At 39.3% G+C, this 25,856-nt stretch overlaps 1 protein-coding gene across 2 annotated transcripts in view; it reads right to left on the reverse strand.

The window, feature by feature from the left end:
* Window positions 1–250: 250 nt before the first annotated feature.
* The window catches only part of LOC126473418 (equilibrative nucleoside transporter 1), a 98,684-nt gene continuing 73,078 nt past the window's right edge, over window positions 251–25,856 (reverse strand). For both annotated transcript variants that reach the window (XM_050100446.1, XM_050100445.1), the window contains exons 10-11: window positions 12,677–12,879; window positions 251–3,206 (exon numbers count right to left, since the gene is read on the reverse strand). In XM_050100446.1, the coding sequence (XP_049956403.1) occupies window positions 3,074–3,206; window positions 12,677–12,879 (336 nt within the window). In that variant the 3' untranslated portion in view covers window positions 251–3,073. The remainder of the gene's footprint in view (window positions 3,207–12,676; window positions 12,880–25,856) is intronic.

A 25,856-nucleotide genomic window follows, 5' to 3' on the forward strand; every position in this document is an offset into this window, starting at 1 on the left:
ACTTTGATAATTTTGTTAATTTTTAATTTAACAGTGGATGATTTTATACTTGGATAAAATCTTATTACAGAAATGAACATGCATACAAATGTGATAGGTATGTACAAAAATGAATCATCATTGACATTGCTTGGTCATTAAGTTGGTAATAAGGCAAGCAGGAATGATTATGAACATTTATTACACTATATTACACAATAGGGAGGATTGTAGAAACACAACTAGTATAAAAAATAAATCAGATACAATATTTCAAATCCATAACAAGACAGATTTATTTGTAAAATTCACCAAACCTGTCAACAGGTATCTGTACTATAAGTTTCTACCCCATTACTATGTTATATAAAACACTCAGTTCTTTCAAACATGTTTCCACAATGTCATAAAAAAGAACTACTCTTACTGTGATCTGTAGCACTGCCCTACAGCTTGTAGATATAACAATACTAAGCTGATCTCTCTATAAAACCTACTTAAAGTATTTGAGCACCAATAAATTCACTTACTATACAGTTTTAAAATGTTCTTTGGTCCAGTCAATACATAGCTAGCCATGATTAGATATGTAAAATATAACACAGAAATTAAAGAGTATTTGAACATGATCTTCACTGTTAAAAAGAGTATCACTACAAAAAGAACAAATGGAAGTAGAAAATTCAATGTGAAGAAAATTCTGCAACCAACAGAAACCCAGTAAGCAAGACTGTGAAAACTTCAAACATTTTCATGTTTTGGCCCATATCCACCTCAGTTTTATTGCAGATAAGGCATCTGATGTAGCATCTTAGGACGGAAAACATGGAAGACAGCTTACTGGGTATTTGTCATGTTTGCAAAATAAAATTGTTTACAATGATAATACAGTGCTTTTAGTTACATAAAATATTATTTCTTATCAAAACTGCAACATTGAAGAAACTTTGATTTTATTGATGCTCATAGGATTAATGCTGCCTACCCTTCTTAGCTTATGGACAAAAATATGCCCCACTTTTCAGTTTACATCTCACTTATGTCATGCTGAAAATGCTTCTTCACAACTTAAACAAATTTCCTGAATCGGGCATTTTTTATCTGAAATAACACTTTACGCCACTGGCAAAATGGAACCTGATGCAGGACAATAAGGTTTTCGAGAAATGTAATGCAGCTATGGCCCCACACATAAAAAAGGTCTTTGCATTGAATTGAATTGGATTGGATTGCATTGCTTTGCTTTGCGACATATTAGGTCAGGTACTCCAATACCAGACAACAATATGATGCAGCTGATACAGAATGGTCATTTTAATAAGAAATGTGAAAGGCAAACTTGTTGAAAACTATATTTCAGTTAGAATAAAAGGTAAGCCAAATGTGGCAATGTGGGCAAAATGTATTCCGAGGGTAAGCAAAGAGATAATCTGCAATCAGTTTTGTGTTTAATATAAATGGTGGTAGAGAGGTCTCTGATGCCCACAAAGCCTGATGTGTGGTACACATGAACCTAATATTATAAACCTTTTGAAAGTGATGTAGTCAGGTTCACTGATAATGAAAACCAGCTTGAGGCAGGAAAATTACTTATCTCAAGAAGTACTGAAAAAATAAAGGCTTCCAACTGTCGGATGCATACTAAGTTTTAAATAATGGTAGAATTAAGATGTATCTGGCAGAACAGAATGAAAGGCAGGAAGTATTTAGAGGTGCACTGATGTAATGACTTACAAAGAATCCTATCTGTGGCTCTTCAGTGGCCAACAAAAAATCTGCCACAGTGGAACTGGATTGAGTATTGAACACAAAGATGAAAACCAGCCATACTTGCAAATCATCATCATCATCATCATCATCATCATCATCATCATCATGAAGCAAGCTACACCACATATATGGTCTGCTACTGTTCGACAGCATCAGCTGACATTTGCTATACTCAACAATATACATCCCATACATTTCACATACTTCGAAAATTTGATATAAACATTTCTATAAAACAAAGAAATTTGCCATTTTTATGAGAAATCTGTTGATCATCATTCAGGAGTATATGATGATATATTCACATAAGTGCTATGAAGGTTTCAAAGTTTTGAAGACTAACATATTTCTGTTTTATGGATTCTCCTCAATCAACTGTTTGTTACTGATAGCATTTTAGATACAGTATGCCAATAATATTCCACCAGTTGACTGTCATCTTACACTGGATAAATAACTCAACAGATCAGCTGCAATGAAACGGATCTTGATATCCTATCATATCGTTTTCTGAAATCATGTAGGCTTGGAATCTCTGAAGATTTAAGTTTTCACATTGCAGATTTCCTATATTTCACAACAATAATGTTTTGCTGCATCTTTATGTTATAACTGTATTTATACTTTACTATGATACATGCCTGATAATGTTTGGCATTGTATGTCTAAATATTCTTGTGATATACTCAATGTACAAAGTGAAGTTCTTAATATTGCTTTAGTTTTCTTTATGTTGCAGTTTCAATAAAAAGATATCTAAACCACAATATGATAAAGATTTATATATTTTGTTATGGCTGAAAGAGAAAATGAAAGAAAGACATAGAGATAGAGATAGATATGAATCGAAAGCGTATCAGAGAGAGCATTGTACTTCATGAAAAAATATAAAAATGTGAACAACATACTGAAGATTATATACAAAGTATGATTGTTTTTCTCTTTGTATGTTGAACTTTGGTAAATTTGTTAAACAACAAATCATAATTGACAATAAATCTAATCCCAAATTATTAACTAGAAAATGCACAAAAAGACAATATTTTTAAGTCCAATGTGTCTAATCAGACTGAACACAATTTGAAAGTCAGTGCTGCAGTGTCACAGTGGACTAAAAACTGCCTTGAAACACTTTCTTTTAATATTAAGATCATACCCTGATTGGTTGGATATACAAAATTGGATAAAATTAACAAAAATTTATAAAATCAAAATAAGCACATCACAGAAAATCACACAGTAAAACAGACATTAGTTTGACTTTTATTTCAAAATAATAATGTCTCACAATTTAAATTCCTGGCAGTATTAAAGTAATAAATATTCATAAGTTCCAAGGAACTCCAACAACAAACTCTGGTAAGGCAAGTGTAAAAATGATACCAGAGAAAATTCCAGTTATCAGCACAGCTGCACCAAACATGCCAGCTGTTGACGCATACTGTGGCTCCACACACCTGCAAACAAAAGAATTACTGTTCTCTTCATGTCAAATAAAGTTAACCTCAACTATACAAAGTACATACGTGGCAATGATGGTAAAATGTGCTGAAACAAGGCAGCTCGTAAGTAGCCTTTATCACCCCTCATCACTTTCTTTTTGCTGAGAAATTACAAAAGAATAAGAAACACAGATAACTTGGTCACGCTGTCCAACACGATGTTCCAGAATGGATCACTGGTCTCTCCAGGCAAATACTGTTCTTGGTCAGGTTTTGAATTTTACTAGACTGATTTCCTAATCAAAATATATTCAAACTATATTACATTTAAATGAGTCAGCTATTTGGAAAAAGATTGGAGTGCAGTTAATGCAAACCTTGAAGGCAACTTTGTGGCTGTTACTGCAAGGGTTACAGACAGTAAAGTAAAGTTGAATATGACTGAACATGAATAGTCCACTGATATTAAGTCTTTCCTATGGAATTCCTCAGCAAAAGAAAAAAATATAAAAAATCTTACATCTTTGGTAAAGCAATCAATTATATATATTTAACTCTTTCACTGTTCCTAATGTTAACTACTTTTGATCACATGTTACTCCTTAGCACAACAGAGATAAACTCTTAGTTACTATCTGCTGTCACAGTAGTGAAATGTGATATGCTACCCACACATTTGTACAACATTTGAGAATATTATTTATTCCCCACCCACTTTTTATAAGGGGAAAGGCATGGGCAGGTTTTGTGGATTAGATTTAGCTTATGCTTTTCAGTTTCCTGCTTTTCCGCTCCCAAAACCTTTTCAAACTTCTAACATCCCTCTTCAGGTCAGTAACAGTCCTCAGCTGTTTCTTGGGTTTTTTGAACTCTTTTTTTCGTATCTATTTATTACTCTTCTGTGTGCATTTGTCTGTCATGTCTTCTCTATGGTGAGACCTGGTTCTTCTAAGACTTTTGTAACTTCTTACATCCATGTTGTAGAGCTTTTGCACTTCCAGATTATTCTGGGCAACCTGCCATCACTCATTCACAGATCTGCCCGGCAAAATTCAGCCATTTTTCCTTAATTATAACAGTCAATTCTTTGGTATGTGTGTGCAGAACATGATTTCTCCTTTTCTTCCAAATGTGACATTCCTTTCCAGAACCCTGTATATTTCTTAGTATTTTCCACTTTGTTTTTCATATCTCCTCAGTTTTTATTTTACCATTGTGCGTTAAATATCTGTATGCATGGCACTGTTCCCTCCATTTTGGATAATATTTTTCTACCATCCTGTCTCGCTCCTGTCTTTATCTCAAAAGCCTCTGAAACTTCTCTCTGGAATCATATTTTAGTTTAGTCTTAAGTGTTTTTAAATCTCTCTTTGGTCAGTTTTCTGGTCTTGTGGCCTTTAAGAACTTTCTCTCCGAACCATACAATTTATCAACCCTTTCAATGGTTAAGACTTTGTACACTAGCGTAGAACTTCCCAGCACTTTAGAAGATGATCCCCCCCCCCCCCCCCCCCCCCATCTTTGATGTGCAGCAGCATGTATGCTGCAAATATTTGTATTACAAAAGTATATATTTGAATTCCACCAAACACAGCACATCAGTTTCCGAAGCACTAAAATCGAGATTGCGATGCACTTTAGTAAGCCAATCATAGCTGATGTCACGTGATCTCGGCAGCTGCTGACAGCAGATATTCAGAGGATAGGACATGTGACGTAGTCCGCCAATAGCAACCAACATCACTGTTCAGTAGCATGAACACACAAACAGGAAAAGTTGATGGTTTAAATTAATATGCATAGTGTAGCTACAAGAAAAGCTAAGCTTTAACGTACAATATTGGTCTTTTTTACACGTGTTACACTTTAATATACATCACATGAATGTACCAGCAAAATTTTAAATAATACATAAACATCTGGGCTTGAAATTCTTCTTAGCTGTTGGCCCTCAGTGTGTTAAGCTTTAAACGAGAACCAATCACTCTGTGATTCAAGAAATTCAAAGCACATTCGCACATGTAACACAATTCTTGTTGCGTAAAATGAAATTTACTTTGAAAGTAACACTTTTCAACCACCATTCGCAATATTTTCCCGCGACCTGTTAGAATTCGTTTCAGCAGTTGTCATTACTGCGCATGCGCAGCTACGATGATGTAGGAAGCCTATATGTTCGTATCTGTATAGCATTAAGAGATCTTACATTACGTCGTAAACCAAACAGAACATCAGAGGGTACTCCAAGAGCATCGGAATTTTGTAAACCAAACTAAAATCCATAATTCGGGTGAAAGTGGATATTCGTATGTCCACATTCACAAAGAAGTAGGACCCAACCTGCTATTAAGCTTTTCAGCATGGTTTTTGGGCTGCAGTACTGTATTATCTCACGTTTGGTTCTTTATTATGGAATAATGCCATATGTACCAGGAAATACAAATGGGCACTTGTATTTCGGCAAACAGTTGACACTAGCCAATACTGTGAAGTGGCACACTTCGTTTCAAATAAATTGACTGCCTCTGCAGAAAAGATTAATAAAAGCAAAATTTCTTTAGCAAATCAACAAAAATAACTTCAGTGTTCTGCAAGGCAATTAATGATTGACTGTTAAAAATGTGGAAATAAAATAAATCTAGGAAACTAAAACTAATAACATATTTTAGCCTTCCATAAGTATGTGAACAAATTTTAATTCGCTTGCTAGCTCTCGTCCACAGAAAATCGTTTTGTTTTCATTTGACATGAGAGTTGTAAACAATGAAGAAAAAGCAAAATCACTAAACCTAAACATGGATCACATGGAGACTTCCATCCTCTCCACTGCAACTTAGACTCCTCTGCGCATGCGTGAATCTGGCTGCTTTTGCTCGCCAGAAGAATTTTTCTGGCTAGTGTCTGACTGCTGGTTGCTATTTCTGCGTGCTCATTTTTGCTATTGCTGATACAGCTAACAGCCATATTTCCAGTAGCCATACGCGGGAGCAGGTTCTGCTCATACGTGACCCAACTGTGCATGCATATGAGCCCGTTGGCAACTGCTCAAGTGGCATCACGATCATCAGAAGCAGTTTGTTGTTATGAAGTAGTGCATAGTCTTCGTCCTAAAGCCTTTGACACATTTTGGTGTGAGCAGATGCTTGTTTGTGCACTGTGTTTTGTTGTTGGAAATGGTGCATTTCCTTTGCAACTTGAGTTTATTTTTGTTTTCTTTCCCTCGTTTATGTTTTATTGCTGCAGTATTATTCTGCAGAAGTGGGCTAAAGTAAAATTCTTTGTTAGCATATCAGTTCTTACCAGTCAACATTACAAAAATTTATCTGACAACTAAAACAATGAAAAAGTCACAGAATTCTAAAAAATTCCTGGGTTTGTCCCGGTTTCCTGCTGGATGAAAAAATTCCTGAGTTTTTCCCGGATTTCCTGGTTGTCCTGCGGCATATACACAGCGAAATAAAAAATATGTTAGAAAAAAGAAGTACAGAGACGAGAAGATCCTTACTATCCTCAAAGAGGATGACTTTGGTATTTCTTCTGATTGTAAAGTTAATTTAATGTTAGATGACCCACCCCCCAGCTTAAACGATTGTTGAGAGGACCGGAAGTGAAGCTGTAGTTGTGAAGTGTACAAGTATGATTAATGCTGCACCATCAAAAACTTCATGCAAACTGCAAATATTACTTACACAAAGTTACAAACAGCTAATGGAGGATATCCCCTATCTAGGTCATAAGTACTAATATCGCAGAAACCCTCTTCAGTAGGCTAAGAATGGAAGGTAAATCTTTTGCAGGTAGACCTCCAATGTCTACAATGAATGACGATGTGGAAAGAATGAAGTGTCTTGTGGGGTCAGATCATGGATTGGTGGCACGAATGATCAGTATTAACTTAATTTTGAATGTGTTAAGATACCATGAATTATTAAGAAAAGATTTGTACTAGGAAAATTGTGAAAAAAATGTTCCAAAGAGCTGCAAAACTGAACAGAAGAGCAATCAGAAGAACAAATGTATTGATCATCTCGGCAGGCATCAAATGGAATCAAAATTTTCCAGTCACATTATCATAAGCAACCAATGATGGACCTCCAAATATGATCCCTAGACAAAATGCTGAAGTCAGGAGTGGCACACTGCAAACTATCCACATTCCAAGAACTTAAAAATGACCAAATTCAAAATCAAATGAATGCTTGTTTGCTTTTTTATAGCTGGTGGACCATGCACAAAGTACTTGTGCCTCCAGAACAAACAGGCAATTACACTTTTTATCAGAAAGTCTTATAAAAACTCAGCAGAAGTACAACACACATGTTACCAGGCATTACATGCACTTGGATGCTGCTCCATAACAATGTACACTGTTATATGGCAATCTCCATCAATGGATTTTTGCCAAGGAACTGCATTCCTATGCTTCTATGCTGCTTCTGCTACAACCCCCCCCCCCCCCCCCCCTCCTCCACCACCTGCTTGGCTCTTACTTACCAGACCTCAGTCTGCCCTTGGCTCAAAAACCACTAGAAATGGCTTACTGTTATAGTGAACAAAGAAGAGCAGACACACATACAAAAGTTACAAGTGCAAATCCTACATAAATATTTAGTCCATTTTAATTCTGTTAAATCACTTATGCCCCATGCCTCCAAATGCAGGAATGGAGTAGCACTGCCAGTGCAGGAATGGAGCAGTACTGCCACTGCAGCGATGTAGAATTATCAAAACTGCCATTTTACTTGCAAAAAGAAAATTTGCATTTGCAACTGTCTATGCAAAAACAAAGTTGCCCTTCCACTTGCTAGAAAATTTCATCTCATAACAAATATAAACAATTACTGGCTTTCCTTTGTCTCGTTTGAATGTACAAAGCGAGGGTGATATATACATGCAAAGCTGGGGCCTGCTGTGAATGAGTACAGATATGAGGTTTCATTTACTTCAGCCAAACACAAAGATGGCACACATTCTCACACACATCTGACTCTCAGACATCAGTTTTGTATTAGACAAAAATTCAAATAAGATGACATCCATTTAACCTGATCAAGAGGCAGTGCACCACTTGCCAGAATGTATCAGTGAGTTAACTGAGACACAGAGCAGAAGTCAGTACTGAGCATAGTATGAGACTCACTCACAATATGTTGGTCAATAAACTGTATTGTCCTTGTTGGAGAAAACACAACTGGGAATTAACTAGGAAAATCTTCAGAATCTCTCGACCAAGAACCACAACAGGAAAGGGAGTAGAATAAACAATGAAAATGTGGCAATGGGTGAGATTTGAAAATCTGAGTAATTATGTGTGGAACAGACGGCAGCCTGTCAAAAGGCAGATGGAAAGGGTACACAGACTAACATACATCATGCAAAACTGACAGCACGAAAGAGATACGTTACTGAAAGCAGATGGTTGAGACATCCCTGAAGGCAAAAAGAAAAGCAGCGGAGTGTACCACATCAGTGGTAAAAGCACTTTCATCACCTGCCAAATAGCCATATCAGACAAGTATATCAGATGACTAGCAATCATTGTTAATGTTTCTTATATTGGCATGGTAATAACTAAACTTCCACTAAGGGCAAATGTAAACAGACAATCTACACTGTTAGCAAACAGTACTCTACAGCAGCACATGTTCCACAGCACAAAAGGCACCACCTCACAATCCATTTAAGTACTCAGATAATCAGATTCTTTCTCCCAGCAACAAATTGGCACAATTTAAACATATCCTTCACCAGGGATTTGGCAACATATCATCGTGCCCCAGAAATGAGAAACATTTTACCCACAATCCTTCCCTTACCTCCAAAACTGGTATTCTGCTATCCACACAGCCTATGAAATAACCTGATCTAATCCAAATCCCTTGCCACATGGATCGTATCTCCACGAAAGAGCCAGATGCAAGCCCTGTCCTATGTACCCACCCCACACATCGCATTCCAGTTACATCACAAGCATATCCTATCCTGTCAGAGGCAGGAACACTTGTGAAAGCAATTATATAACAACTTTATATGTGGGTAAGAACCCTAATCAACTGTCCGCATGAATGAATAGCCACTGTCAAACTGTATCAGATCCTGTGGCAGAACACTACTTGACTTCAATGGCTGTTTCCCAACTTGTGCCATCATCTGATTTTCCCCTCTCCCTGCCAATACCAGCTTCTCTTCTTCGAAGAAAGGAATTTTCAATACATCCTTCGACCTCCTCTCCTCCCTTCCTCTATCTTCCCTTACTGTGCATAATTCCACACTGTGTGCAACTCACAATTCTGCCAGAGAGGTCTCACTGGTGGCATATTCTCATCCTGGGTGTCTGCTGCCTCTTCCCTCTAGCTGTATGCTACCCTTCCCTATGAGTTTCAGTCCCATTTCAGCCTTCTTTCTTACCGCCCCCCCCCCCCCCCAACCTCATCCAATACAATACATTACACGGGTTGATCTGCAGTGCCAGTGCAAAGTAGTCAGTTGGGACAATGTAGCTGCGCAGGTATACATATGTGTACTCTAAAGCTATGACGGAGAATTTGTCCAAAAGCTAGCAACATTCAGTTTCGTTTATCTTCATACAGATGACTCAATGCTTCAACTATTCAGTATGTTATCACCTTCACTCCCTAAATGATTTATATTGCACCAATGACTTTCCATTATCATTTAAATTAATAACAAATAAATACATGCAGTTGTCGGTAAAATGAAAAAATATCTTCTCTCAGAAAGTATACTAAAAAAAATATATCACTGTAAAAACCAGTCATTCTCACTCACTCAGAAAAAGGGTTTTAGTCTTCTGCCTTTTAAAAAAAACTGCCACACATCTGACCTTTGTTTTGACAGCTTTACATATAATTTATTTTCCACTCACTTTCTTTTGTCAAATGACCCTCTCCAAATAAGAGAGAGTGTGCTGTTGTTAAGGCAATGGGCTGACATTCACCCAATTTGGCCACTAGTTTATCCAAGAACCTGCTTAAGGCAAATGTTGGGACATTTCTTCTAAAAAGGGCTCTTCCAACTTCCTTCCTTATCCTTCCCAAATGCAAGTTTGAGCTTCACATCTAGTGACATCATTTTCAATAGGACATTAAAACTCTAAATCTTCTGCTCCTTCCTTCTCTCATCCCCATCTACAATAGAACAGGAAATATACGCCTGGAGTGCACTAATAGAAAACTCTGCACCTGCTGGCCAGCTAAATTTGATATAATGACTAGTTCCTCAGACTGGTCTCCATTTTCCTCATTGCATCCTACAGTAATACTGAAGATAGTACATTATGCAGAAAATACAGCTAAATCATGTTAACTATACCCACTAACTAGCTCTACAAAGGTATATGGGATATGTCTATTGTCTTAAGAGAGTTAGCTTTATCAGCCACAGTTTGTTATCCAATGTTTTCAACAACTCTTTGTCTTATACATGCGTAGCAGACTAAAATAATGGCACTACAGCCAACAAAGAGACAACACACTGAGTAACCTAATCATTCCCTTGGGTATGGTGCCCATTGATTTATTAGCTCAAATTTCCAACACCCAGCAGAATTCCACATACTTCCTATGCTTTTGAAGTGAAAAATGAGCATTCTAGAAACGCTGGTTACAAGTGCTGGAAGCTCTGTGCAGCATTCAGAGAACCCAAATAAATGAGGAATTTCAAAATCTGGTTGTACGCTATCTACTTTATAGCCCTGATAATCATAGGGTTTTCTGAACAGACCAAATTCATAGGGGAGAGAGACCATGGGAACGCAGCTGAGGAAAATGACACAGCAGCTGAGCTTATCCCCTGCTTGGATCCTACAGTAAATACTACTGTAAGATCCTCTGAGGCCTTCAGACCAAGTAAGTGCCCTCAAGGTATACTACATCCAAGGTTTTTAAATAGGATGGGTCAGCTGACTGATAAACTGTGCAACCAAAATCTGAACATTAATGAACAAAGCTTTTGTAAAATTAAAGCAAGCTGAACATTTGTGTGTGAGACATATGTACTGTGACAAAGGAATGATAAACTGATGAGCACTTCCCTTCTTACCTTGGACCTTTCACTGCTCTTTTCTGTCAAAAATAAAACCACAGTACAATGGCATCAGAAGGCATCAAATGTGATTCTAAGAGACAAATACAGACAGACCTGACCTCTACTAAGACCTTTGTTTGCCCTGTACAATTTCTGATGCCATCCAGATTCCACAGTAACATCTTAATCATCGACTGGTGACAAAACTGCAAGGACGGACTGGACAGAAACTCAAACTTATACCTTGTCTTTCAGGACGAATACATTACTGATCAAATTATCCAGACAAAACTAATAAACTGGCCTCACGGACTCAGTTCTGCCATTGCTAATCTCCTGCTTTCCAAATTTAACATACACCCTCCTGTATACCTTTTGGAGTACCACTCCTGGAGAAATGGATATTGCAGAGAAATGGCTTAGCCACAGCTGCGTGATTTTTTTTCCAAAATGAAATGTTCACTCTTTGATGGCATGTTCACCAGTTTGATACATCCTGGTGGATTTAAACTTTATACTGGACCAGCACCTGAACCGAGATACGTACGAGCTGAATGGATGCTGTGATGATGGCTCATGTCTGAATTGCTTAGTCATTATGAGCACTGCCCATGAAAAAATGGGTGCTAATTTTGAAACCTGTCCAATTTTGGACTGTCAAAACTACCCTCTAATTATGAAAGTGTGTACCAAAAAGAAACAAATATACATGGCAGATAGTCCTGAGTTCTTGAGCACAACTAAATTGTTAAAACAATACAACATACTTTGGATAATGTCATCATAATCAGTATATAGAAAGGTAACTGTTCTCAAAACTTACTGTTCTGCATTTTTCATTTATGCTATATAGCTGCTCTTTATCTGCTTTTAGATTCTAGTAGTTATTTGGATATTTATGAAACAGTTAATACCTATGATTCATTAGAATGGAGAATTATTTAAGGAGAATTATTATTTTCTACAACATAAGTAGGGGTTTTTTCAATACTAAGATGTTCAGATAATTCATAGACTTTGCTGTTTACCTATTTGCTCCATTATTCTTCTTGGACCCGTACATCAGAAGACAAAACACAATACATTTTAAGTCTATGTGGTGAAAATATTTTTCCAGTGAATATCAATGCACCATAAAGAACAGGGAAAATTTATTTCCAAACCATCTGTTATATAGTTCCACCTTTGCTAAGTTCCTATTGGCCTTGTTAGCATGTTTTAGTTCAGTGCAAATGGTAATTTTATCTTTCTTCAGAACTTACTCTTTGGTTATTTTGTTTTCTGTCTTTTAACAATTTGACACTCACATGAAATAAAATGAACTTCATTATGTCATTAGCTCTTAAGCCCTTAATGTGAAACCCTCGTAAGTATTAAAATGACCATAACATCTAAAAAGGGTACTTGGGTTAAGTTGCAAAAGTGGTTCATATACTTACCTTGGGCAGTACATCATAGCAAGTGCACTGAGATGCCCACTGGAAATACCAAGCAGCATGCTTGCTACCCAATACACCCAATCATTATGGATGAATACTGGAAACTGGCGAATTCTATTCTGAGGTTCGTACTTGCACACCATAAAGAATGGAATAAATAAAACTCTCAGTACCACAGGAAAAATTAAATGCTTAGGCTTGGGCTGAAACAAAAATTGAAAACATTGTTACCAATGATGTAGGACTACCAATTAAAAAGTAATCACAACAGACTCAGAAGTGAACAGTAATGTGACAAGTAATGTAACAATAACAACAGTAAATGATTGCAACTGTGGCGACACAGTAACAAGACACAGCACAGTATGGTCCAATTAGTAAAGTAGAAAGCTTTCAAAAAAAAAAAAAAAAAAAAAAAATGATCGAACGGAATTAAGGTGAATGAAGGACAATATAACATCACTTATACCTGTACTTAATAAAAACTTTTTAAAATATCAATATAATAGAGGGAAACATTCCACATAGAAAAAATATATCTAAAAACAAAGAAGCTGTAACTTACCAAACGAAAGCATTGGTTTGTTGATAGAGACAATATAAACAATAAAAAACACACACACACACAAATTTCAAGCTTTCGCAACCCAAGGTTGCTTCATCATGAAAGAGGGAAGGAAAGGGAAAGACGAAAGGATGTGGGTTTTAAGGGAGAGGGTAAGGAGTCATTCCAATCCAGGGAGTGGAAAGACTTACCTTAGGGGGAAAAAAGGACAGGTATACACTCGCGTGCACACACACACACACACACACACACACACACACACACACACACATATATATATCCATCCGCATATATACACACACAGGCAGACATATGTAAATGCAAAGAGGTTGGGCAGAGATGTCAGTCGAGGCGGAAGTACAGAGGCAAAGATGTTGTTGAATGACAGGTGAGGTACGAGCGGCGGCAACTTGAAATTAGCGGAGGTTGAGGCCTGGTGGGTAACGGGAAGAGAGAATATACTGAAGGGCAAGTTCCCATCTCCAGAGTTCTGATAGGTTGGTGTCAGTGGGAAGTATCCAGATAACCCGGACGGTGTAACACTGTGCCAAGATGTGCTGGCCGTGCACCAAGGCATGTTTAGCCACAGGGTGATCCTCATTACCAACAACCACTGTCAGCCTGTGTCCGTTCATGTGAATGGACAGTTTGTTGCTGGTCATTCCCACATAGAACGCTTCACAGAGTAGGCATATCAGTTGGTAAATCGCGTGGGTGCTTTCACACATGGTTCTGCCTTTGATCGTGTACACCTTCCAGGTTACAGGACTGGAGTAGGGGGTGGTTGGAGGGTGCATGGGACAGGTCTTACACTGGGGGCAGTCACAAGGGTAGGAGCCAGAGGGTAGGGAAGGTGGTTTGGGGATTTCATTGGGATGAACCAAGAGGTTACAAAGGTTAGGTGGACGGCGGAAAGACACTCTTGGTGGAGTAGGGAGGATTTCATGAAGAATGGATCTCATTTCAGGGCAGGATTTGAGGAAGTCATATTCCTGCTGGAGAGCCACATTCAGAGTCTGATCCAGTCCCGGAAAGTATCCTGTCACAAGTGGGGCACTTTTGGGGTTCTTCTGTGGGATGTTCTGGGTTTGAGGGGATGAGGAAGTGGCTCTAGCTATTTGCTTCTGTATCAGGTCGGGAGGGTATTTGCGGGATGCAAAAGCTGTTTTTAGGTTATTGGTGTAATGGTTCAGTGATTCAGGACTGGAGCAGATTCGTTTGCCATGAAGACCTAAGCTGTAGGGAAGTTTCGTAACCTGCTTCACTGGTAGAGGTGCTGCCATTAGAACTGCAATCACGGGCACCGACTCTCTTCTGCTGATCAAGTGTCTGCCGATCGTCACGGAAGTATCCTTCTGGCAGCTGTTATAAAGCACTAAGAGCTGTGTCCAAGTCCTCACCCCAAATCCTGTTCTAGTTCACTGTACTGGCCTCTGGCATCTTTGATCTGAGCCGCATCCCCAGTCTTCACTCTGTGTCTTGTTCAAGATCGTTGTTCTAGCTGCCAATGCCTTTGCTCCAAATCTCCTAGCTGTCATTCTGCACTACATTTGAGTTCTCCACACTGACCCAACATCAGCCGTACCTGTGGCCCATCTATGTGCAACTCGCCGTTGCTACCTCCTCCACTGTCTCCTAGTGCAACATCACTGACTTTCAATTGATCGGGAATTAGTAGTGGGTATTCAACCCCAAATGACTGATTTTTGGATTCACTTTGAGTTAAGTTCATTTATTTCTTGCTACCTGGAGCACATTATTTGGCATGGCTCCCTTGGCCATGACACAAAAATTTCAATATATGTTGTTTTGATGCTTGTGCGAGGATTTAAGGAGGGAATACAGAGCGATATTTCTTAGTGAAACAGTTTTGGAAAATGGGGTTTGGTATTTTGGTCTTTTCTGTGTCATGCCCCCCATGAACCATGGACCTTGCCGTTGGTGGGGAGGCTTGCGTGCCTCAGCGATACAGATGGCCATACCGTAGGTGCAACCACAATGGAGGGGTATCTGTTGAGAGGCCAGACAAACATGTGGTTCCTGAAGAGGGGCAGCAGCCTTTTCAGTAGTTGCATGGGCAACAGTCTGGATGATTGACTGATCTGGCCTTGTAACATTACCAAAACGGCCTTGCTGTGCTGGTACTGCGAACGGCTGAAAGCAAGGGGAAACTACAGCCGTAATTTTTCCCGAGGACATGCAGCTTTACTGTATGATTAAATGATGATGGCGTCCTCTTGGGTAAAATATTCCGGAGGTAAAATAGTCCCCCATTCAGATCTCCGGGCGGGGACTACTCAAGAGAACGTCATTATCAGGAGAAAGAAAACTGGCATTCTACGGATCGGAGCGTGGAATGTCAGATCCCTTAATCGGGCAGGTAGGTTAGAAAATTTAAAAAGGGAAATGGATAGGTTAAAGTTAGATATAGTGGGAATTAGTGAAGTTCGGTGGCAGGAGGAACAAGACTTTTGGTCAGGTGATTACAGGGTTATAAATACAAAATCAAATAGGGGTAATGCAGGAGTAGGTTTAATAATGAATAAAAAAATAGGAGTGCGGGTTAGCTACTACAAACAGCGTAGTGAACGCATTATTGTGGCCAAGATAGACACAAAGCCCATGCCTACTACAGTAGTACAAGTTTATATGCCAACTAGCTCTGCAGATGATGAAGAAATAGATGAAATGTATGACGAGATAAAAGAAATTATTCAGGTAGTGAAGGGAGACGAAAATTTAATAGTCATGGGTGACTGGAATTCGTCAGTAGGAAAAGGGAGAGAAGGAAACATAGTAGGTGAATATGGATTGGGGGGAAGGAATGAGAGAGGAAGCCGCCTTGTAGAATTTTGCACAGAGCATAACTTAATCATAGCTAACACTTGGTTCAAGAATCATAAAAGAAGGTTGTATACATGGAAGAATCCTGGAGATACTAAAAGGTATCAGATAGATTATATAATGGTAAGACAGAGATTTAGGAACCAGGTTTTAAATTGTAAGACATTTCCTGGGGCAGATGTGGATTCTGACCACAATCTATTGGTTATGAAGTGCAGATTGAAACCGAAGAAACTGCAAAAAGGTGGGAATTTAAGGAGATGGGACCTGGATAAACTAAAAGAACCAGAGGTTGTACAGAGTTTCAGGGAGAGCATAAGGGAACAATTGACAGGAATGGGGGAAAGAAATACAGTAGAAGAAGAATGGGTAGCTTTGAGGGATGAAGTAGTGAAGGCAGCAGACGATCAAGTAGGTAAAAAGACGCGGGCTAATAGAAATCCTTGGGTAACAGAAGAAATATTGAATTTAATTGATGAAAGGAGAAAATATAAAAATGCAGTAAATGAAGCAGGCAAAAAGGAATACAAACGTCTCAAAAATGATATTGACAGGAAGTACAAAATGGCTAAGCAGGGATAGCTAGAGGACAAATGTATGGATGTAGAGGCTTGTCTCACTAGGGGTAAGATAGATACTGCTTACAGGAAAATTAAAGAGACCTTTGGAGAGAAGAGAACCACTTGTATGAATATCAAGAGCTCAGATGGCAACCCAGTTCTAAGCAAAGAAGGGAAGGCAGAAAGGTAGAAGGAGTATATAGAGGGTTTATACAAGGGCGATGTACTTGAGGACAATATTATGGAAATGGAAGAGGATGTAGATGAAGACGAAATGGGAGTTAAGATACTGCGTGAAGAGTTTGACAGAGCACTGAAAGACCTGAGTCGAAACAAGGCCCCGGGAGTAGACAACATTCCATTAGAATTACTGATGGCCTCGGGAGAGCCAGTCACAACAAAACTCTACCATCTGGTGAGAACGATGTATGAGACAGGCGAAATACCCTCAGACTTCAAGAAGAATATAATAATTCCAATCCCAAAGAAAGCAGGTGTTGACAAAAAAATGGCTCTGAGCACTATGCGACTTAACTTCTGAGGTCATCAGTCGCCTAGAACTTAGAACTAATTAAACCTAACTAACCTAAAGACATCACACACAGCCATGTCCGAGGCAGGATTCGAACCTGCGACCGTAGCGGTCGCTCGGCTCCAGACTGTAGCGCCTAGAGCCGCACGGCCACTCCGGCCGGCAGGTGTTGACAGATGTGAAAATTACCGAACTATCAGTTTAATAAGTCACAGCTGCAAAATACTAACGCGAATTCTTTACAGAAAATGGAAAAACTGGTAGAAGCCGACCTCGGGGAAGATCAGTTTGGATTCCATAGAAATGTTGGAACACGTGAGGCAATACTGACCTTACGACTCATCTTAGAAGAAAGATTAAGAAAAGGCAAACCTACGTTTCTAGCATTTGTAGACTTAGAGAAAGCTTTTGACAATGTTAACTGGAATACTCTCTTTCAAATTCTGAAGGTGGCAGGGGTAAAATACAGGGAGCGAAAGGCTATTTACAATTTGTACAGAAACCAGATGGCAGTTATAAGAGTCGAGGGGCATGAAAGGGAAGCAGTGGTTGGGAAAGGAGTGAGACAGGGTTGTAGCCTTAAAATTCGGAGTAGGTATTAAAATTCATGGAGAAGAAGTAAAAACTTTGAGGTTCGCCGATGACATTGTAATTCTGTCAGAGACAGCAAAGGACTTGGAAGAGCAGTTGAACGGAATGGACAGTGTCTTGAAAGGAGGATATAAGATGAACATCAACAAAAGCAAAACGAGGATAATGGAATGTAGTCTAATTAAGTCAGGTGATGCTGAGGGTATTAGATTAGGAAATGAGACACTTAAAGTAGTAAAGGAGTTTTGCTATTTAGGGAGTAAAATAACCGATGATGGTCGAAGTAGAGAGGATATAAAATGTAGACTGGCAATGGCAAGGAAAGCGTTTCTCAAGAAGAGAAATTTGTTAACATCGAGTATTGATTTAAGTGTCAGGAAGTCGTTTCTGAAAGTATTTTTATGGAGTGTAGCCATGTATGGAAGTGAAACATGGACGATAACTAGTTTGGACAAGAAGAGAATAGAAGCTTTCGAAATGTGGTGCTACAGAAGAATGCTGAAGATAAGGTGGGTAGATCGCGTAACTAATGAGGAGGTATTGAATAGGATTGGGGAGAAGAGAAGTTTGTGGCACAACTTGACTAGAAGAAGGGATTGGTTGGTAGGACCTGTTTTGAGGCATCGAGGGATCACAAATTTAGCATTGGAGGGCACCGTGGAGGGTAAAAATCGTAGAGGGAGGCCAAGAGATGAATACACTAAGCAGATTCAGAAGGATGTAGGTTGCAGTAGGTACTGGGAGATGAAGAAGCTTGCACAGGATAGAGTAGCATGGAGAGCTGCATCAAACCAGTCTCAGGACTGAAGACCACAACAACAACAACTGTGTCATCCTCCATTTCGATGCCATTTTGGTCACAGATAGTCTGGACCGAAAGCTTCAATCCACAATCCATTTACTGTTTCAACATAAGACAAAACTTAGTATTTCCAGTCAATTCAGAACACAGAATTTTACTTTTGAACTCTTAAAGCTTCATGTATGGCTCTCATTACACTAATTATAGTTTTTTTGAGTTTTGGCTGTCTTTCTTTAGGTTCCTATTTACTATTCAAGTTATGCTGGAACAGACTTATGATCACTGAGGTTTTGGCTGCATTTAAGTTTGCACTGAACCTCTTTTTGGTACTGTAGCAGCTTTCTAACATGACTGTTGAATCACAGCATGTCTTTCCCAATCTTCACAAGTTTCCTTGACACATACCTGTGTAAAGCGTATTGTACAACTCTTGAACATTGTCCACTGATGTTCAATATTGTCAGTGCTGGAGATAAATTTTCAACCTGACTGATCAGGTAATACGAAACCAGTTTCTTGTTGCTCAGCTAAGCAGGAATATCTTTCTACCTTTCTTTATATTCCTAGTTACAGTTGTATTCAACTGATGCTACAACAGGCTTACGATCACTGATTCCCTGTTCTAAGCTGAGTCAAAATGTTTGGGCCTGTAAGTGACCAGGAAATCTAATATGTTGGCTTGATAAGTCAGTTCTCTGATAAGCTGCTTAAGGTAATTTTCATATAAGGTATTGACAACAATGTCACATGTTTCCCTACTATCTGCCTTAATTTTATAGTGTAAATGAGGACATAATCATTCTACATAGCACTAATTTGCTGCTGCTTGTGGAACTGTTCTATGTTCCACAGACCATAAGTACAGTATATAGCTGTAAATAAAACTATCAAATATTTTTTCTGTATTCACATTAATGTCCAGTAAAAAATGATCAGTGCAACAAAGGATACAAGGCAACAATGCATAGTATAAATGCAAACATAACCTCTAATGAGATGGCAGGGAACTCCACTGAGACAGAAAGGAAGTAAAAGAGCCGATGTAGGCCTACTGCTAGTTTCCTAAAGCTCACTCTATGGTATAACTAGAGATTGAGATTTGTTCCTTACAGACTTGATTGCAACAATGGATGGATATTTACTTTATCCAAAATCATATCTAACAAATCTGTAACCCAACAAATTATCTATGCTAACTGCTGTTGTCTTGAAGCAGTTAGCAGAGATGATCTGATGATTACAGGTGTACATGGTTATGGACACAGAGCTGAAGATGCCTAAACATTAAAAGTATTTGTTATGTTTAATATGTGAATACATTTGGTACACGATTCAGAAAAGATCGCAGTGAGTCCCCATTCGAAACATAATGACAACCTCAATGAGCTAAATGAGTCACATGAATAGTCCCCCCTCCCCCTCCCACAAACTGATTTTTGTCACACGGAGAAAAATGAAGAATCTGTAACAGCAATAGATGAAGGAAAATTCCTGGCAGAAAAGTAATTGAAGGCTAGCTGACACTGCTTGGGTGAAAGTTAATTTACTAATTGGTTCACACACTGATAACATTGTGGCATCAACAGTCACATAAACTAGGACAAGACAGCTCAGGGACTGTTATTACCTCTATCTGTCTACACTAATTTACCTGCAGGGTCTGTGAATCAAAGCCAATATTGCCTAAAATTACAGCTAGCAAAATATGAAAATATGGATAATATAACTTCATGTAAAAAGGCTTTGATACCTGTAACCCGACCACTGTGTTATGTGAATGTCAGTTGTGGAGAGATATGAGATGTCCAAGACAGCAGGTAAAAGTGTAAGGAACTTCAGAATAAAAATAGGACATTACCAACTCCCTAAAAGTCCCACAGTGCAATCAAAATAAAACCATACCTTAAAATTTCCTGAAAGTGTCCAAAGTGCTGTCAGAGAACTACATGATGGGTCACTAATGAAAGTGTTTTCTTCACAGACAATGGTTGCAATACCTTATTGATCACTTCCTGCTTTCTTTGAAGTGGGATATTTGAAAGTCACATTCAGGATCTTTTGGTGTCACACGACTGAATGGCATAATCACAAGTAATGCCAATTTAGGTGCACTTTGTAATTCAGTTATGGTAAAGTTGACACACATCATACTTTTTACTGCATTGTTATTTTAATATGTTTAATTTTGATTTCACAAGGATTAATTTTAGTTGGTGGCCATTCCACAAAAAACGCTGTATAGAAGTTAGAGCATAACTAGATGTGACACGACTGCTTTCACAGGTGGCACTGCTGCTGATAAGCAAAGCCTGTGACAGAATTAAAGAGGGATGTGGAGGGTTAGTGCACAGACAGGTCTCGCAACTGCATCTTCCACAGGGATGTGACACATGTGGCAAGAGGGTGGAAGTAAGTTCTGCGCAAGCAGGGACCGGGAGGTTACGTACATTGGGCAGACTGCAGAATACAGCTTTGGGAGGGACGGGAAGTATTGTGGGTAGGATGTTCGTCACTTCATTCTGGTGAAAGAAGTGGTTAAGTTACTCCAGTCCATGACGATATGGGTTCCTCATATGCCACTGGTTCATAGGCAACGTAAGAGGGTTAGGGACGCCTGTGGACATGGCCCAGGAATGTTTCTGGACTATGTTTGAGGGGTAATGCCAGTCGGTAAACAGCTTCAGCAGTAAGATGTGTTGATCCACCTTCATGTTTGACTCTACATACTTCTCATGAGGGTAAAATTGTTGGGGCACACACAATCACTGCATGCATATATACATGACATTACAACCATCGCAAAACTACTAGGGGGATCTAAAGCTATGGTACCTAGAGGCCTGAGAGAATACACAGTCAATGGAAAAAAAACTAAATTTATTAAAATTATATAGAGGTGACTTACCGAACAAAAGCGCTGGCAGGTCGATAGACACACAAACAAACACAAACATACACACAAAATTCAAGCTTTCGCAACAAACTGTTGCCTCATCAGGAAAGAGGGAAGGAGAGGGGAAGACGAAAGGAAGTGGGTTTTAAGGGAGAGGGTAAGGAGTCATTCCAATCCCGGGAGCGGAAAGACTTACCTTAGGGGGAAAAAAGGACAGGTATACACTCGCACACACGCACATATCCATCCACACATACAGACACAAGCAGTGATGTCTGCTTGTGTCTGTATGTGTGGATGGATATGTGCGTGTGTGCGAGTGTATACCTGTCCTTTTTTCCCCCTAAGGTAAGTCTTTCCGCTCCCGGGATTGGAATGACTCCTTACCCTCTCCCTTAAAACCCACTTCCTTTCGTCTTCCCCTCTCCTTCCCTCTTTCCTGATGAGGCAACAGTTTGTTGCGAAAGCTTGAATTTTGTGTGTATGTTTGTGTTTGTTTGTGTGTCTATCGACCTGCCAGCGCTTTTGTTCGGTAAGTCACCTCATCTTTGTTTTTAATATAATTTTTCCCACGTGGAATGTTTCCTTCCATTATATTAAATTTATTAAAAAGAAGATAACTCACTCATCAACAGGAACACAAAAAAGAATGAGAACTTCACTAGCTTTTGGATAAATCCTTTCATAAGCTAACCCCCCCCCCCCCTCACACACACACACACACACACACACACACACACACACACACCTGTACAGCTCGTTGTGCTGTCTAACATATCATGCCTGCTGTACGGGTTCATTCTTGAAAATTTTGCACAGCTATGGCCATAAGGAAAAGCTAAGGGACTGACGGACACATCGGGTAGCGAGCACTGCAACGTCGTTATTTGGTGAGGTGTCTTTACAACACTACTCGTAGGAAAGGAAGCACAGCCTGGCAGGCACTATAAACAAATGAGGAGACAGGTGTGGAATAATCAGGTGCAACACAGAGCACTGAAGTGCTATGAAACACCCAAACGTAGCTGTTACAACAGTGCGTAGCAATCTGTATATGAAGGTCAAACTAGACTACAAAAAGATGACAATATAAACATTAAGGAACACTCCACTTGTCCCCTCCAGACAAACTACACAAGATGAAAGAAAAGGAGTATAAATAAGGGAGCCCAGAGGCTCTAGCCAACCAGTCGTGTCACCATTCTGACTGCACCTGATACAGGAAAAAATGATGATTGTTTCAGACGTAGGCTAATCACAATGATCTGGTGACAAATTTTGGCAGCCGACCAGCCCGCCGAATCAATCGCCGAACTCTGCCGTACAGATGCATCACAGCAATGGTGATGTGGGTCTGAGAAAGTCAGTGGTGTGTGGGTGCAGGGAGCAGGGGCAGCTGTCACCCACTCTCCGGGTTACTTTGTCTGACAGGTACAAACTGCCACTGACAAGGGTGGAGACGCTCCACTACGATGACTGGCAGTTGTTGCCCTCTAACATCTACACAGTGACCTCGAGAAGTGCTAGAGGGAATAGCCACCTGCACTCCAGAGGGCAGGCGTGCGGCTTCCAGCTCGGCTAACAACTGCTGCCGGCCGAACTGCCCAGTCCGAGACAGAAGCTATTACCTCACGAGGTCAGAAGGCGTGTACCGTAGCAGGAGATTCTGTTGCTGGCACTCGCACTGACACACACGTACACACACTGCACCGCCGTCGATCTGGATCGACAGGGGCACAGTGTACTCTTTGACGAAATAAATGTCAGTGCCAAACTCGTCTGTGTATCTCCGCACACCCTGGCGTGATCCAACCCTCTCTCCCAAACCATATCTCTCAGTCATCCTGTCGCATTACGATCCCTTGGGTCAGGGCATTGTAACAATCTGGTGTCAGAAAGTGTTCGTCTGTGTCCGACACTACAATTTGGTGAGAGAGTCGGTTTTGGGTGAGTGGTGAGTGAGGCAGTGGCACCTGAAGTGGGGTTGGTGGTATCAGCTGAGCACAATGTGGTGAGGTGAGTCTAGTTTTATTTCTATTTTTGGCGTTTGCTCTCCGTGTCAGGGTTATTTATCTGAGCTAAGGCGTGCCATGTACCAGAGCTGAAGCAGCAAACTGTTCTGTGTAGAGGCAAATTGCTCATCTGGCTAGTAGCTGTACTGAGTGTAGGTGGTCAATGACTCACTAGAAGAATTACTTTGTTGTTAGATTTTTGTGTATCTGTGCTTTTTTGTGTGTGTTTTTCTTTTTCTTTTTCTTAGACTAGAGTATGCAAAATGGTGGAAAAACAGGCTACCGCTATGCAGATCCAGTTGCCACTTTAACTCAGCGAGTGCATACGTTAACATAGGAATTGGTGCACAAGAGGTAGAGAAATTTCAAACTTAATTGTAAGTTAGAGCATGGGAAAGCGAGTCAGGTTCAGCTGCAATTGGATGATGATGATGATGATGATGATGATGAAAATAAATCTGGATTGAGAGTGCCTTCTGCCTCATCCGACCCCACAGTGGTCACATTAATTAATCTCTTTTTAGGCAAGGCAACAGAGGATGTGAAAATTTTTATTAAGGATATTAGGTATGCTGTATGTACTGTAGGACCTCGAGTAAAGCACATATGTTTCGAGAGTGAGCTGCCGTACTGTGCCAGTAGTACAAGTACTTTGTCAATGTAGTGCAACAAGTCTGTGGAGACGTTCTCGTATAGAATTATAAACTGAATCAGGGTGTATACACGGACAAGGAAAAAAATTCCCGGATTTCCTGGTAAAAAATACACTTTTTCCTGGGTGAAAATACACTTTTCTCATGTTAAGTGACAATATACTTTCCCATGGAACTCTAAAACTTATCAATCCTTTGAATGGTTAACGCTTTATAAACAGTGGATCTTCCCGCCATCACTTTAGAAAATGAAACCCAGAAAAAAAACATTGGAAAGATCTCTAATGAGTAGCAACATGTACATTGTGTATTTTCATATAACGATAAGCTGCATATTTTCATAATTATGAAATGATAAATTCACATTCTATCAAACAAAGCATGTTAGTTTCCAAAACATTGAATTTGGGATTACGATGCCCTTCTGTAAGCTAATCACAGTTCATATCAGATAATCTGGCCAGCAGATGACAGTAGATATTCATAGCATAAGACACGTGATGTCAGCAAATAGCAACACCATTGTTAAGTAGTGTTAACACAAACAGGAAACGTTAATCGTTTAAATTAATACACATAGTGTAGCTACAAGAAAAGCTAAACTTTCACATAAATATTGATCTCGAAGATTAATAAGCTACAAGAGAAGCTAAGCTTTTACATGTAAATTGGTCTTTTTATGTGTGTGTTATTCTTTAAGGTACATAACACAAATGTGCCAGTAAAATTTAAAATAATGACATAAATGTCTAGTCTTCTGTGTTAGAAATTCTTTTCAGTGACTGGTCCTCAAAGTGTTAAGTTTTAAACGAGAGTCAAACACTCTGTGATTTAAGAAATTCATCGCACATTCTCACATGTAACAGAATTCATCTTACATAAAGGGCAATTCACATTGAAAGTAGAGCTTTTCAAACTACCATTCGCAATATCTTCCCGTAATCTGTTAGAAATGGGTTCGTTGCAGCAGTTGCCAGAGAGCGCCAGAAAAAAGGCATCACTGCGCGTGCACAGCTATGATGGCGTATGTAGCCCATATGTTCATACATATAAAGCATTGAGAGATCTTACATCATAAAAGAAACAGGACATCATCAGAGGATACCCCAAGAGCATCGGAATTTTGTAAAACATACTCCAATGTACAACTCAGCTTGAAGTGCACATTCGTATGTCCGGATACACAATGAAGTAGACCTCAACCTGGTATGGTTTTTGGGATGTACATTTTCTTCGAATACCAGTACTGTACTACCTCGCGTTTGGTTCTTTATTATGGCATAATGCCATATGTGCCAGAAAATGAAAATATGCACTTAAAATTCAGCAAGCAGCTGAAGTTAGCCAATGGTCTCGAATGAAACATTTCGTTTCAAATAAATTGACTGTCTCAGCAGAAAATATTAATAAAAACCAAATTTCTTTGGAAAACTGATGAAAATAACTTCATTGTTCTGCAAGGCAATTATTGCTTGCCTGCCAAAAACATGGAAATAAAATATAATCAGGAAACAAACTAATAATATATTCCAGCCTACCGTAATTACGTGAATGTATTTTAATTGACTTGATAGCTCCCGGCCACAGTAATCCATTTTGTTTTCATTTGATGAGGGGAGCTGTAAACTAAAGGGAAACAGCAAAATCACTTAACGTAAACACAGGTCACGTGGAGACTATCCCTGTCTGCACTACAGCTCAGACTGCTCTGTGCATGCACGAATCTGG

Source organism: Schistocerca serialis, chromosome 4 (genome assembly GCF_023864345.2).
Source record: "Schistocerca serialis cubense isolate TAMUIC-IGC-003099 chromosome 4, iqSchSeri2.2, whole genome shotgun sequence".
NCBI classification, from domain to species: Eukaryota; Metazoa; Arthropoda; class Insecta; order Orthoptera; family Acrididae; genus Schistocerca; species Schistocerca serialis.